The sequence below is a fragment of the Sceloporus occidentalis genome, unplaced genomic scaffold, assembly GCF_023333645.1.
Source record: "Sceloporus occidentalis isolate IW3139 unplaced genomic scaffold, rSceOcc1.0.p SCAF_4, whole genome shotgun sequence".
In the NCBI taxonomy this organism is placed as follows: Eukaryota; Metazoa; Chordata; class Lepidosauria; order Squamata; family Phrynosomatidae; genus Sceloporus; species Sceloporus occidentalis.
This window is the reverse complement of record NW_028316984.1, coordinates 186,046,325-186,059,759: the sequence shown is the minus strand read 5'-3', so window position 1 is coordinate 186,059,759 and position 13,435 is coordinate 186,046,325. Positions and strand designations below refer to the sequence as shown.

General features: G+C 40.1%; 1 protein-coding gene across 6 annotated transcripts in view; it reads left to right on the top strand.

The window, feature by feature from the left end:
• Window positions 1-12,688, top strand: part of CDC42BPB (CDC42 binding protein kinase beta) — a 141,519-nt gene extending 128,831 nt beyond the window's left edge. For 2 of the 6 annotated variants that reach the window (XM_089522587.1, XM_089522585.1), the window contains 9 exons: window positions 968-1,564; window positions 4,886-4,983; window positions 5,094-5,178; window positions 6,181-6,301; window positions 6,387-6,504; window positions 7,145-7,318; window positions 8,249-8,354; window positions 8,439-8,509; window positions 10,804-12,688. In XM_089522587.1, coding sequence (XP_089378713.1) covers window positions 968-1,564; window positions 4,886-4,983; window positions 5,094-5,178; window positions 6,181-6,301; window positions 6,387-6,504; window positions 7,145-7,318; window positions 8,249-8,354; window positions 8,439-8,509; window positions 10,804-10,935 — 1,502 coding nt within the window. In that variant the 3' untranslated portion in view covers window positions 10,936-12,688. The remainder of the gene's footprint in view (window positions 1-967; window positions 1,565-4,885; window positions 4,984-5,093; window positions 5,179-6,180; window positions 6,302-6,386; window positions 6,505-7,144; window positions 7,319-8,248; window positions 8,355-8,438; window positions 8,510-10,803) is intronic. The other 4 variants (XM_089522590.1, XM_089522589.1, XM_089522586.1 and 1 more) reach the window with 3 other exon arrangements.
• Window positions 12,689-13,435: the final 747 nt, after the last annotated feature.

Genomic DNA, 13,435 nt, shown 5'->3' with positions numbered 1-13,435 from the left:
CAGTCTAAATCATATGTGTGAGTTGCATAGAGACCTTAAAGAAGTAGTAGTAGTAGTAGTAGTAGTTGTTGTTGTTGTTGTGGTTCGCTGAATGGTCATCTCTGAACTCTCACAAACCAAACCCATTGGCTAGGTCATTGTTCTGGTTTTTGGTTCTGCAGTATACACAAAACTGAGAGGGAGGACAATCTCAATGTGCAGTAGTGGGGTTCCTCCCAAAAATCTAGATGTGTCTGAGAGCCTCTGAGGAAATGCAGAACAACTCATAGTTCACACATAACCACTTGAAGAATGAGGTACACGTATGTGGCCTGTTCCTCTTTCTAGAATCTACCTTGGCATCTTTGCTTATCCTGTATTTAGTATGTCTGCTCTACCATCAGACGTCTCCAGCTGGAACAAAGGAATACTATTGCATCATCTCCATCTGTCTTCCTACTCTCGTGTACATCTCTTTCTATTCTATTTGATGATAATGGAAATGTTTTCACTGTATATAAAAAAATAAATTTGTAATGAAAAAGTTTCTCAGATAAACCTGATATGTTCTGACCTTTGAGATACAGTGTAAAACGTTCTTGTTTTCCACCAGTCATTAGAAATGGGAAAGTTCTGTTTGTAGATTCTGGAGCCTTAACAGTGTGATAGCTAAGCAGCAAGGTTAGGTGGAATATGGCACACTAGATTAGGTGATCTGCTCTAACAAGGCATTGCTTGGGTTTTTAAGCAAGAGTGCAAATTGAGAGTTTAAAATTTAGATAAATTATGCTTTAATAAAGATGAGATCCTAAGTATGCACTGTTGTCTGTTGATGTAGTTTTAAGAGAGATTTAAAATTGAAACTTATCAGTTACCTGAAGCAAATCTATGGGGAGATGTGCATAAATTCTACATCATTATATTGCTAACACATAATATAACACACCCTGTTCGGCTGCTTAGTCTCATGGATCTCTTGTTCTCACAGTGATTGTCCGAGCTGCTGACTGCAAGAAGGTCTACCAGATAGAGCTTGCTCCCAAAGAGAAAATCATTATTCTTATCTGTGGTCGAAATCATCATGTTCACTTGTACCCCATGTCCTCCCTGGATGGCTCTGAAGGCAGCTTTGATGTTAAGCTTCCTGAAACTAAAGGTTGTCAGTTCATTACAACTGGGACACTGAAGAAGAGTTCTTCGACAAGTTTATTTGTGGCAGTCAAACGGCAAGTTCTCTGCTATGAGGTCCACAGGACTAAACCTTTCCATAAAAAGTTCAGTGAAATCCAGGCTCCTGGCAATATACAGTGGATGACAGTGTTCAAAGACAGGCTTTGTGTTGGCTACCCATCTGGTTTCTCTCTGTTGAACATCCAGGGGGATGGACAGACTATAAACCTGGTAAATCCCAATGATCCTTCGCTTGCATTCCTCTCACAACAATCTTTTGATGCCCTTTGTGCTGTGGAGCTCAGCAATGAGGAATACCTGCTTTGCTTCAGCCATTTGGGAGTGTACGTCGATGCACAAGGTCGAAGGTCGCGAATGCAGGAATTAATGTGGCCTGCAACGCCTGCTGCCTGTAGTATGTATATGTTTTTCTGTTGCTATATCCCTGTTTTTGCTTCACTTGTCTGAAAATAATCTGTAAATAATTTTATGTCTTAACAATTACAATTTAAACCTCACTTGACTGACAGAATTTGGTATTTTTGCTGAGAGAAGTGTATAGATTTCTTTATATATTCCTCTTTCAAAAAATACTGAAATTCTGGCAGTATGGACATGCTAATGGAAGATCAGCTTGAGCATGTCTTGATGATTAAATTGATTTGATATCTGTAAATAGTGGGTGCTGTGAAAAAATGCTTTTGTTCTACTGTCTTGCTTGCAAGCTTTCTAGAAGCAGCTAGTGGTCTGTTGGGAGAAACAGGATTCTGGATAGGAAAATCTTTAGTTAGACTGAGCAGGGCTGCTCTTATCAACTGGTAGGAATTAATAATATACATTTCCTAGAAAAGAAATCAGTTTTACCCCCACTTTATTCATTTCATACTTTATAAAGTCCTACATACAGGAAAGATGAGATACTATAGATCAAGGATGAGCAAAGTGCAGCCTTCACTTATTGTTGATTGCAACACCCAGTATTCCCCACTATTGGCTATACTGGCTAGAACCTGTAGGAGTTGAAGTCCAACATCTGGAGGGCTGCACTTTTCCCACCATGTTGTAGATTCAAATACAGGCAAGTCCATCGCCTCTTCCTTCTCCTTTTCCTCCTTGCAGTTCTTTCCTTTATATTGGATTATAGCAGTCACACTTTAGGATAATAAACCACCCTGAAGTAAGAACAATCCAAAACTCTTTAAATATAAGGCATAAATAAGAATGTTGTTCTTGCCTTGGCCATGCTTTCTTCTTTGATTGGCTAAAAAGTCAATAAAAAGAAAAGGGATGGAACAAGGTTCTTAGCAGGTGGAGAAAAGGTTAATTCCAAGTGCCATCAAGGCAAGGCAAAGGATCATGTTAATTTGAATGATCTAGTATCCAGTATCCTGATCCCTAGATCCTCCTCTTCACTTCTTTTCCTTGTCTCACCCAAGAAAAGTTGTAAGCAAACTCCTCTATCTTTTGTGGCTAAATGTTTCTCTTTTCTTTGTCTGAATTCCACATCCTCCCCCCCACCCCTCTTCAGCGTCTCCAGCCACCTCCCCTCCCCTGTTACCTTTGTCCTTCCCCTCTTCTCAGTTTGTTTATGCAGGGGATAGCTGAAGACACGTTGGTTGAAGGTTCCATTGAGCTTCAAACCCTTCCCTGTTACTCAAAGTGTTTTAGAAAGAGAGGTTAGAGTACTAGTTGGCTCCAACAGGAGCTGCAAGGGTGCATGCTTGATACCAGCCCACCATCCAGTGATTGCCTCTACCAGAGCCTTTGTTGCAGTGCGGGAGGTTGCTATTGAAGAAAATCCTCTTCAGGAGTAAGACAGCTCTGCTTCAGATGCAGACAGGGCTGAGGAATGTTATCTCTCCCCACTCTCTTCCTTAACTCAAAGGTCAGGTTTTGAAAGCCTCTCCAGTACTGATGAGCAAATGAAAGAGGCAGTTGTTTTGGAGGAGAACATTAATTTTTCAGAATGTTCCCCCTCAGCATTTAGAAAAGACAGGTTCTGCTACAAAACTCTCCACAGTTACTGGCCAGGGGGACATAAGACCTAAGCAGCCTTTACAAATGGGAATTATTTGCCTTCCCCAAACCCAATCATTTTTAATTAGGCCTATAAGCAGCCATTTTGAATTAACAGAACAGCCATTATATATGCCCTTTTCAATTGCTATGCCTTTTATGGATCAGAAAGCATGGCTCAAAGAACTTTCTTCCATTCTGGTTCAGAAACTCAAGGGACAGCACCAACCCTGCCACCGTGGTTCTGCATATAAATGGAGAGTAGGGTTCCCTATCTGGGCCCTTCAACCTCTACCACCCTAGCACCCACTCTTCTCTCTCCCCCCAAGAAATAGGGAAAAACCAACATTACACGCTAAACCACCCAGGCATTCCTCTGATGAGGATTCTGCTTCTTTCTCCACGCACTCTCCAGGGAGGGAAGCTTCTCTGAGAGATATTGAGATGCCTTCTCTCCATTCCACTTATCTCAAAGAATTATCTTACTCAGACCCAGGTAACTGGTCAGAATCTGGACAGCAGGAGGATATTTCCATAGAAAGACTTTTTTTAAAACTGAAATGAATTCATCTCCTGTCTAACGCTGTAGCCACTTTGGGTCTCCAAGGGCCCAAGTCTGACTCTCCTACTTCTCTAATCACTGAGCAATCCACTTTTGGGGCAGCTATGTTCCCAAAGACAAAGACCTCGTGTGTGGCTCCCTTTTCCTCTGATTTCAGTGACTTATTAAAATTAGAATGGTCCTCTCCTACACAGGGCAGAAAAGGTATCAGTATAGCTCAAAAAGTACAACCTTTCTTCAGAGACCATGAACTTATTAAAGTCCACTCTCATTGATAGACCCATTTCTGCTCTCTTAACCTATGCCCTTGACCCTAGGGAAGGGGAACTCATCTTTTAAAGACCCCAGTAAAAAGGGCTGCCACCTTCCTTAAATGTTCCTATGCAATATCAAGTTGTGTCTCTTCCACTGCATCTCTTATAGACAGAGCAGCTATGCTCTGGGTACAAGATATTTTTGAATCTCAGGATCTGCTTGGAAAAGGACTCAAGTTTTTGTTTTGTTTTGTTTTTGAAATAAAAACCACAGATTTGCCCTCCTGACCATTAGGCATTTGTCTCTCATACTGGATATGTCACTACCCAAAAGATGCAGACTATGCATTTTAAAGCAGAATCAGAAACAGTCCTGGTTCTCTGTAGCTTTACATTCTGTCTTGGAACAGGTTCTAAGAATTAATGGCTACAGTTCAAGGCTAGTAGACAGCTGGCTAGTTTGTTGCACTGTCCTTGAAAGAGCTGGGTCCCGATCCTATTAATCACTGGGTAGCCTTGATCAAGTCACCTCTCTTCATCTTAGTGCTAGTAATTATCATGATTGAAACAAAAATATTCCCTTGTGGCCTGGTCTACAAACTATTCCAGCTCTCAATTTAGTCAGACCTGTTTCCTTTTGAAGGGATGAGATGCCTATGTAAGGAAGTCCTTCTCCTGTACAAAATATTTCACATACACACATATTGTTTCATCATGCAGGTCTCCCCCTGCAGTCTTGAGGTAGTAAAGCTGAGATGCAGATTTATTGTGTTGGTGAGAATTAGTCGTAAACAGGCTTTCACTGATGGATGTGTTTGAGAAACAGTAGCAATGAAAACAATTTGGATGCTCAGTTTTTGTTCAAATATGTGCAACAGTGACAGATTTTACATTTTTTCTCTAGGTTGCAATCCATTCTATTTAACAGTCTACAGCGAATATGGTGTTGATGTTTTTAACGTAAACACTATGGAATGGGTGCAGACTATCGGCTTAAGAAGGGTAGGTTGCTCACCTATACTGTAAAATACAATAGCTTATCTGTTTTCTGAAATCATACATAGAGTGTGTTGAAGATTAATTTTAAGATTCCCTGTGTTCTTGCATAACAGATCAGACCCCTAAATGTGACAGGCACACTGAATCTCCTTAACTGTGAACCTCCTCGATTAATCTATTTCAAGAACAAGTTTTCAGGTTAGTATTGTGGATTTGGGGGGCAGGGAGATAAGAGAGAAAAGGTATAATGAAGAGTGATAACCGCAGTTGCATTCTGTTGCTTTCGAGACCAGCTTATTTTCACTGAGAAGAGCTTGCCAGCTATAAGTGGTAAATTAGGCTTGCAAGCTTTAAGTGGTAAATTGACCATTAGCTTTTGCTGATTTATTTGGGAGGGCCTCTTAATTGCTGCAGTTTTTTGTTGAGGGTTCTTGTTTGCTATTTGTTTTGAAGCTGTTTTGGCCATGGCATGAAACTTCAATGGAGAATAAAAATGAAAACATAAATGATGGCTTTCTGTTCTGTAAATATGACTGCTCATTGGTCATTGTTTGTTATCTTCCATTTCTCAGTTTGACAATAAGGTACTTGTTGAAGCTTTAGTATGCTTATTTCTTTAAACTACATTCTGACTCTGAGCAGAACAACAGATGAGGGATCTGTGGTTAGGTTATTGTGTTGTCTGAACACAGCAGTCTTCTTTTCGCTGGGCTGTTTCTCTCCCAACAAACCAAAGTGAGAATCTGTGGGTTTTTCTAGATTTATTTCACTGGTGAGAAAGAAAACAGCAGAGAAGTCTTCTTGCATTTGGACCACATGATAAACCATAAGGCAGAGCATTGTCATATTTCTACTCAGTCCAAATGCAAACAACTTGTATATGGTGAGCCAGAGTTTCTGCAATTCTCTGGCTTATGTCATCCAAAGTGGACCATTCTGATTCATGGTGCCATTCAGCTTTTATTCCTTGATTCTGTGTGTGTAATGAATAGGTTAATCTACCGAGAGCTCCTCTTGCTGGAGTCTCGTTCATTTCAGCAGGACATTACCTGCCTTCTGATGGTTGGTGGTCTGTGTAACTTAAAAGAGGACAGGAAGGGGGGGGGGAGTCTCATGGCACATTTAAGACCAGTTTATTTCAGCATAAGCTTTCTTGGAGTGTAGCCCACTTCTCCAGATGCATATTTTGTTTTGGTATAGCAGGAGCTGCCCTTAGTGTGCCAGAAACATCTGACAACAGCAAAAAGCAAATGCTTCGTACTAGAAGCAAAAGAAGATTTGTCTTTAAAGTCCCTGAGGAAGAAAGATTACAGCAAAGACGGTAAGGTTTTAATCTCTATCCACACTCAGTAGTTAAAGAGGTTCTATTTATGCAAAATCATCATTTCATGTCTTTGTTCATTTAGAGAGATGCTCCGAGACCCTGAGCTCAGATCCAAAATGATTTCTCATCCAACCAATTTCAACCATGTGGCTCATATGGGACCAGGAGATGGAATGCAAGTGCTCATGGATCTCCCACTGGTAAAACTTTTTGTTCCTAATGAATGGGCTTCTGCAAGCTTATGCTCAGCATCATCCCAAAACTCTTCAGGGACAAACTGGTAGTGGGATTTAAAGTCTGAACAGAAGTATTTTTGATTTTTAAACAATCAACTGTAATCCTTAATCAGGCCCAAGATATTTCCAGGAAGAGATCAGGAGTAGGCCTCACTCTTGCATGCTCCTTTCCCACTTTAACTCCTTCTTACCATGTGGCAAAGTGAATGGCAAAATGAGTGAACCTGTGGCTACTGGAACATAGACTCTCTGATCTTGTGAAATCAAATCCTTTTTTTAGAAAGATTTAATCTTCTAGGTTCACAAGAGCTGCCATATCCAGATAAATGCAGGAGCTCCTATTTGTCATCTTAATTTTTTCACAGTGAGGTGAACCTGGGAGGAAGCATTCAAGTCCAGCCCCTGTGCCTAGACTAATCCTGCGGGGTTGCAGGCATTCAGAAAGGAGGTCTGAGAGGGCCTTGTAAAAACTATTTTAAGAATGCCACCATACACACAGGATGCTGAAAGTCAGCAAGCATCACTGCTGGCAGTGTGATAGTGTTTTCTAAATAACTGTTCTTTCCTCCCTCCTTCTTCTTGTTTGTCTTGTCTAAAATAACAGAACGAATTTCCTTCCCCTTCATCCTCCCGACACTCTGCTCTGATATCACCTCCAACAGGCTTTGAGCACGTCTATCACATGAGCCCTATCTCTGCTGAAATCTTTCTCCAGAGTGACCATTCTTCCTCACTGCTTTCCTCCTCTTCCTGTCCCTCCTCTGCTTCTGTAGCCAGGGTAGGAGCAGCTTTTTAGGAACTGAAGTGGATGATGATGGTGCCGACATGAGGGGGTGGGTGGGACATTAGTACTTTCCAGGGTGTTGCTAACCTCTGTGCTTATAAGCTTGCACTTTCTGTCAGGAATTCTGCATGTAAGACAGCAGACTGTCATTGCTTAAACTAAATCATGGTTTCTCCAGTGACCCTTTCCTAGGCTTGTAGAAGAGATCAGGCATCCTTGCAACATTAGGAGAAAAAGCAAAATCTTACTCAAGAATGGCCTGACATATTTCATTAAGTATAGAATATCCAGTATTTACTCTTCTAGCTGTCAATTGAAAAGCACAAAGATTTTTGAAGTAGGGAAACCTAAAGGTACAATCTGCAGTCAAAACCCTACAATTCTTCAATTGCTGACATACAGCCCTGTTTATACATTGGCTGAATCAATAAGCATCCAAAATTTAACAGGATCTCATCAAATCCAAGAGATGTATTATCAGCCTACAAGGGCATAATATAAAAAACAAACAAAAAAGTTGAAATTCTTCATCATTATTATTATTATTATTATTATTATTATTATTATTATTATTAACCTTTATATATAAAGCACTGTAAATTTCTACACCTTGCTGGTGAGTTTTGTTTTCCTGCCTCCAGCAATTGAAAGGAATTTGGCTTGACTGCAACCTTTAGAGGGGGGATGGGGGGGGGGTAAAAGAGATGGTTTTTCCTCTTGGTGTTCCTTTGAATGCTGTGACTTTGTTTTATATGTCTCTTCTTGGTCAAGCAAATCAAGTTCGCAAAAATATCACCAAACAGTACCCCTGAATGCACAGGTTTTTTTATATGTGTTTTAAAACCTCCACTATAAGTTTCACAGAAAAGAAACGTTTACTGAAAATGTCTTGTTTCATTGACTGTGACTATTTTTCTGATTCAGAGCGTCTTACCTCCTTCTCAAGATGAAAAGTCTGGTCCTCCCACGATGAACATTTCACGTCAAGCGCCTCAGAGAAACAAAAGCTACATTTCATGGCCATCTTCAAGTAAGGGTAGAAAGAGATCTATTTATAAACCTTTGTTTTATAAACCTTTCACAGGAGAGATTCTCAGGCATCTTTGCTTTGCAGGTGGCACTGATCTGGGAGCAGCCATGCCTTTGCGGAGTATGTCTGATCCAGACCAGGAGTTTGACAAAGAGGTGAGGACTATCTGATGCATCCTTTAGTTCCATATGTCATCCCTTGCTTTGTAATATGGCAAGATCCATCTTTGTGCATAATAGCTACATTGTGAGTGTGCATGTTTCTGCATAAACACAGGATTCCTTGATTCTGGAAACCTCCATCAGTACAGTTTATAGGAACAATCTATTCCTATCTGATTCTCAGAAGACATACTGGTGGGTGTTTATGATTCTTGACAACACTTCATATAGGATATTGAAAATGGCAAGCTTTGAGGATTTCTGGATTTCTTATCCCAACCCACTTTGGCCTGCTGCCTTGTGTAAACCATTAATAAGATCATTGGGATTCTGAGTGATTCTCAAAACACTAGCATATGTACTTTTGAAGCTTGAAAAGTGGTACCCATCCCAACATGGAACATTTATTTAGAGCTGCTTCTGTGAGGAATTTGTCCCATAATGGCTGCTATGGGGTGGGGGGGGGGGCACTGCTGTGAGACTCCACTCAGAATAACAAAAACTGAGTGGCTTAACTTGCAACTGTTACTTTGATCATTGCCCTGCAAGTTCCTGTGCATGCCAGGTACTAAATAACATCTTCAGTTTATGCTTGCTTGCAACTTACATGCTTGAGTTTTAACTTACACTTGTGTTTTGTGTATTTGTTTATCTAGATTGTGCAGAATAAAACTCTAGGTGGTTCTGCTTCATGGCATGCTGCCTTATCACAGTTCTCTCTAGCTGATCTTGTCTAAATAATAGCATTATAGACAAACTCACTGTTTACACCCACAGCAGAATCTTGTCAGCTGTATCTCCTGAGGATATTGCCTTTTAATCTATTGGCTAAATATACATTCTTCCTTCTCCCCAATTAAAATGACTGCCACAGTAGCTATTCTGCTGTGACATTGTTGTTAAGCGTTAACAGCATTCCAAAATGCTGGGAACCAGTCCAGGAAGCCAGCTAACAGAAAAGAGAACAGCTACACAGCAAATACCAGCAGGGTATTTAGAAAATAACTGTGGATGCATAGGCTTAACCAGCATTCTCCAAGGTGATACACCCCAGATGTATTGAATTACAGCTTCCATTTTCCCCAGCCAACCAAACCAATGGCACTGGTGGGAGGGGACAATGGACATAGTCATTGGACACATCTGTGACAGCCATTTACTGTCTCTGTAGCCAATACTTTGATGTTGAGATACATTTCTACCCTCCCTGACAATATTTACATACTTTTGTGTGTAGCAGTCAGAAATCTTTAGTTTTCTCTTACACTATTGGGAACTGAGCATACGTAATCAGTGGACAAATTCCTCAGCGGTTTTATAGAGCTGCATTGTGAGCTTTGTCTTTCCATCAGGCAATATTCATATGTTAATGATGTCCTTGAGTACTGTCCTCTATGTAAAGATCTTGAAAAGTCTGAACGAATAGAAGATTTTGGCTTTCAGAAATCACAGACTATGCCATAATTTTGGCTGTCACAGAAAAAAGGGCCTCTGAAGAGGATCAGGGCACCCCCTAAACAATATCGGAAGGGACTGGTAGATTACTAAGGAGCAGGTGCTGCAACACTTTCCTGCTGTGGACTTTGTTACAGTGACTTACCAAATGACTGAGGCATATTTAGATCCTGCCTATAGTAAGGGTGCAGTATCAAATAATAAAGACTATGTTGGTAGGAGGAGAGATCCTGAATTTTCAACCACCCTCTGAATTGGTCAAAGAAGCATTGCTGAACTCCTCACCACTTTATTTCTCTCTGAAGCCACTCCCTATGTTGCTTTTCTCCATGTAGATGTTAATGGGAACTAGTGGGTCTTGACTCCTGAAATGATTTTATGCATGCTTCCTTGGAAGCTTAGAGGCACCGGTTGAACTAGATGTGGGTGAATCTCTTCAGATTCTCCTCAGATTGGCTGTTTTTGTTTTTTTTCATGTTCTCCCCTCACCCCCAAAACACATACAGAGCCTTCAATCAGGAAAGCTTGCCTTCCGGACAATCAATGTGGCTTGGATGGTTTGTTGCAAACCATACCCACCATTTTCCAGTCCCTGAAAAACTCCCCCATTCCCTTTCTCTTGTCTTCTTAAAGGAGAGGTACAGGGGATGAAATGGCAGCAACAGAAAAGGACAAGGAGCAGGCTTTTCCCACATGCTTTCATCTCTCCCTCACTCACCTTTGTTAGACCATCATTCCACTGACCAGATTGATCCGATTACTAGTGTGATGATTAAGTGCTCAAAATGCAATGTATCGTGTATATATATATATATATTTCTTCTTTTTAACAGCCCGATTCGGACTCTACAAAACACTCTACTCCTTCCAACAGCTCTAACCCAAGTGGCCCCCCAAGTCCCAACTCCCCACATAGGAATCAACTGACACTAGATGGATTGGACCAATCTGCCTGTGATGCATAACACTACAACTTCCCTTTCCCTGTTCCTCATTTGTGATCATCTGCTACTCCATGGAGTATTCAAGAGCAAGATGCCTGTATCCAACAACAGTGCCAAGACTGATACAGAATTCCTAGTGTTGCACAAAAGTGAATATTATATCTAGTTTGTAGACTAGGATGGGGTGGAAGATTTTTTAAAAGGAGGAGAATTCATTATAACTACAGTGGTGAAGTTTTATTGTCATTTTTAGTGCAAATCTGTCCATCCTAAACTCTTGGTGGATCTATTTTCTGCAGAGCTGTGATACCCTTGTGGCATACACTAAAGGTCAATGGTAAATGGTCTTCATACTTAAGCTGAAAAAAATAGAGAAGAGTGGCTGGTAGTTTTTACTACTGTGCAGTGTCAGGAATAATATTTTTCTATAGGATGATGTAATGTCTTGTTAGCAGGAAATCCTTTTAGAAAAAAAAGATCTTTTCGTTCAGAAGTAAAAGCAGGCTAGTGACATCCTTGCCTAAATATATTCTGTTTTGTTTTGTTTTTTCTCAGTGTTGAGGAGAATGATAGGAAGTCGTAGGGCCATTCCCAGCATCAGTAGAATATATCAGGAAGTTGAAAACTGCAGTTCTAGATTGTGGCCTTTTAACTTATTATTTAGCCATTACATACATTCTCAGCTTTGTAAATGTCTTTCTCCTGGCTTTTTAGTCATGTACATAAACCTATTACCAGTAACATTTTATCTTTTTACCAGTAACATTTTATCTTTACCCTGCTTTTTTTAGATCTCATTAGCCAGGGCAGGGCTTTTTTCTTTTTTTAAAGAAATCTAAATTACTGCTGTGAAACAGGTTTTACTCTGCTTTTCCTGCTATCCATCTTCTCAGACATTCTTGTAATTTTGCTTGGTTCATTGATTGGTTGGTTTCAATGTGAAGCAAACACTACATTTAAAAATGAAAATAGCTAGCTAGCATTCTTTTGGGATTGCTCCTCTAAAGGCTGCTTCTATGAAGGGACTGTGTAGTTCTTAAACTATCAAGTCTCTTTTTATTGGTAACCAAAGTGGAAAAGTTGAAAGGTGTGTATATGAGGATGCCTCACTGTCTTTTCCTTCCTTCCCCAATTCATTGTATTCTCACCTGCATGAAGACTCCATGATTGCTAATCAAAAGTATTGATCATGTAGGGAAAAATGCACAGCACACTCCTGTATATTTTGCTATGCCCCATGTGCAGCGGTGACATAATGCGTGTATATTTAATCTCATGCTTCCATGTATTATACATTTAGTAATTTTCCCTGCCCCTCCCCCCAAAAATCGTGATCATGTTTCATTTAAAAGCGTGTAATTAATTATGTGGCTGGCATATCCAGTTTGTCATTGTCACACTAGTGTGCCTTCTGTGCCAATTTGATGACAGTTGGATGTCAATTGTTTTAAAATCTGGTTTCTATGGGCTAACGCTCTTCCAATGGCTAATATTCTTTCCTGAAACACTGTATAGGACATGCACTTATCTCTAGTTTAAACCAAGTGGTTCTAGTCAACATTTAATCCTGTTACATTAAGTGTTTGACAATATTTGCTGTTTCTCAGATTCTTAATCAGTGAAGCTCAGTTTGAGCTGGACACTACTGCTTTTGGGATTCTCTGGTTTTTACTCTTTTTTTAAATGTAAGTCTTTGTAATTATTGAATTGTGAGAACATTTTTGAACAATTTACTTGTCAATAAAGCAGAAGAGGGAGGGAGGTTTTAAAAATTTCCAAATGGTCCTGTTCTTTACTGGGCAAGCATAGCCTTGCAAACTCATTTCGAAGGCACTGACATGATTCACTCCAGGCAACATTTGAAAAAACCCACAAACAAATCTGTGCATTCTTCAATTTGAAAGCAAAGCAGCATAACCAGATACATTTGTCCAGGTTTTCTCAGTACTTTAAGTTGCTACTTCAGAGAAGATCATCAGCAGCTGAAGTTCAAGAGGGGAATCACATCTCTTTTGTATGAAAAGCACACATTGCAGGATGCTGTGAAGTGTATTTTATTTTATTTTATTTTATTTTCAAAATACTTGACATACTTAATCTTTTATCTCCAGTACAACTTACTTGCCTCTTGGAGTCAGACATAATCTTTCAGCCACTGACCAACCCTTGAAGAAAGAATGGCAGATGCTGCTTCTATTTCCTTTCTCTTTCCTGAAACATGGGACCAGGTGGAGCAAATGGCTATGGATTATTAGGTTCCCAGGTACATGTCAAGTAGCAGAGCTTTCCTAAGATGGCCAGAAGTGGTGTGCTGCATTGAGGTACATAACAGCTGTAGCTAGCCAGCCAAGTTATTTCAGCTCATGAGACAGAAAATCTCTCAAGCACATTTCCCTCTCCCTCAGAATAAAAATAAAACAGAAATAAACCAAAAAAACTAACAATGTGCTATACTTTCATGACTCTGAAAATCCACTACGTGAGGCACCCACATCACTACTTAGTGGTACAAATGACCCTA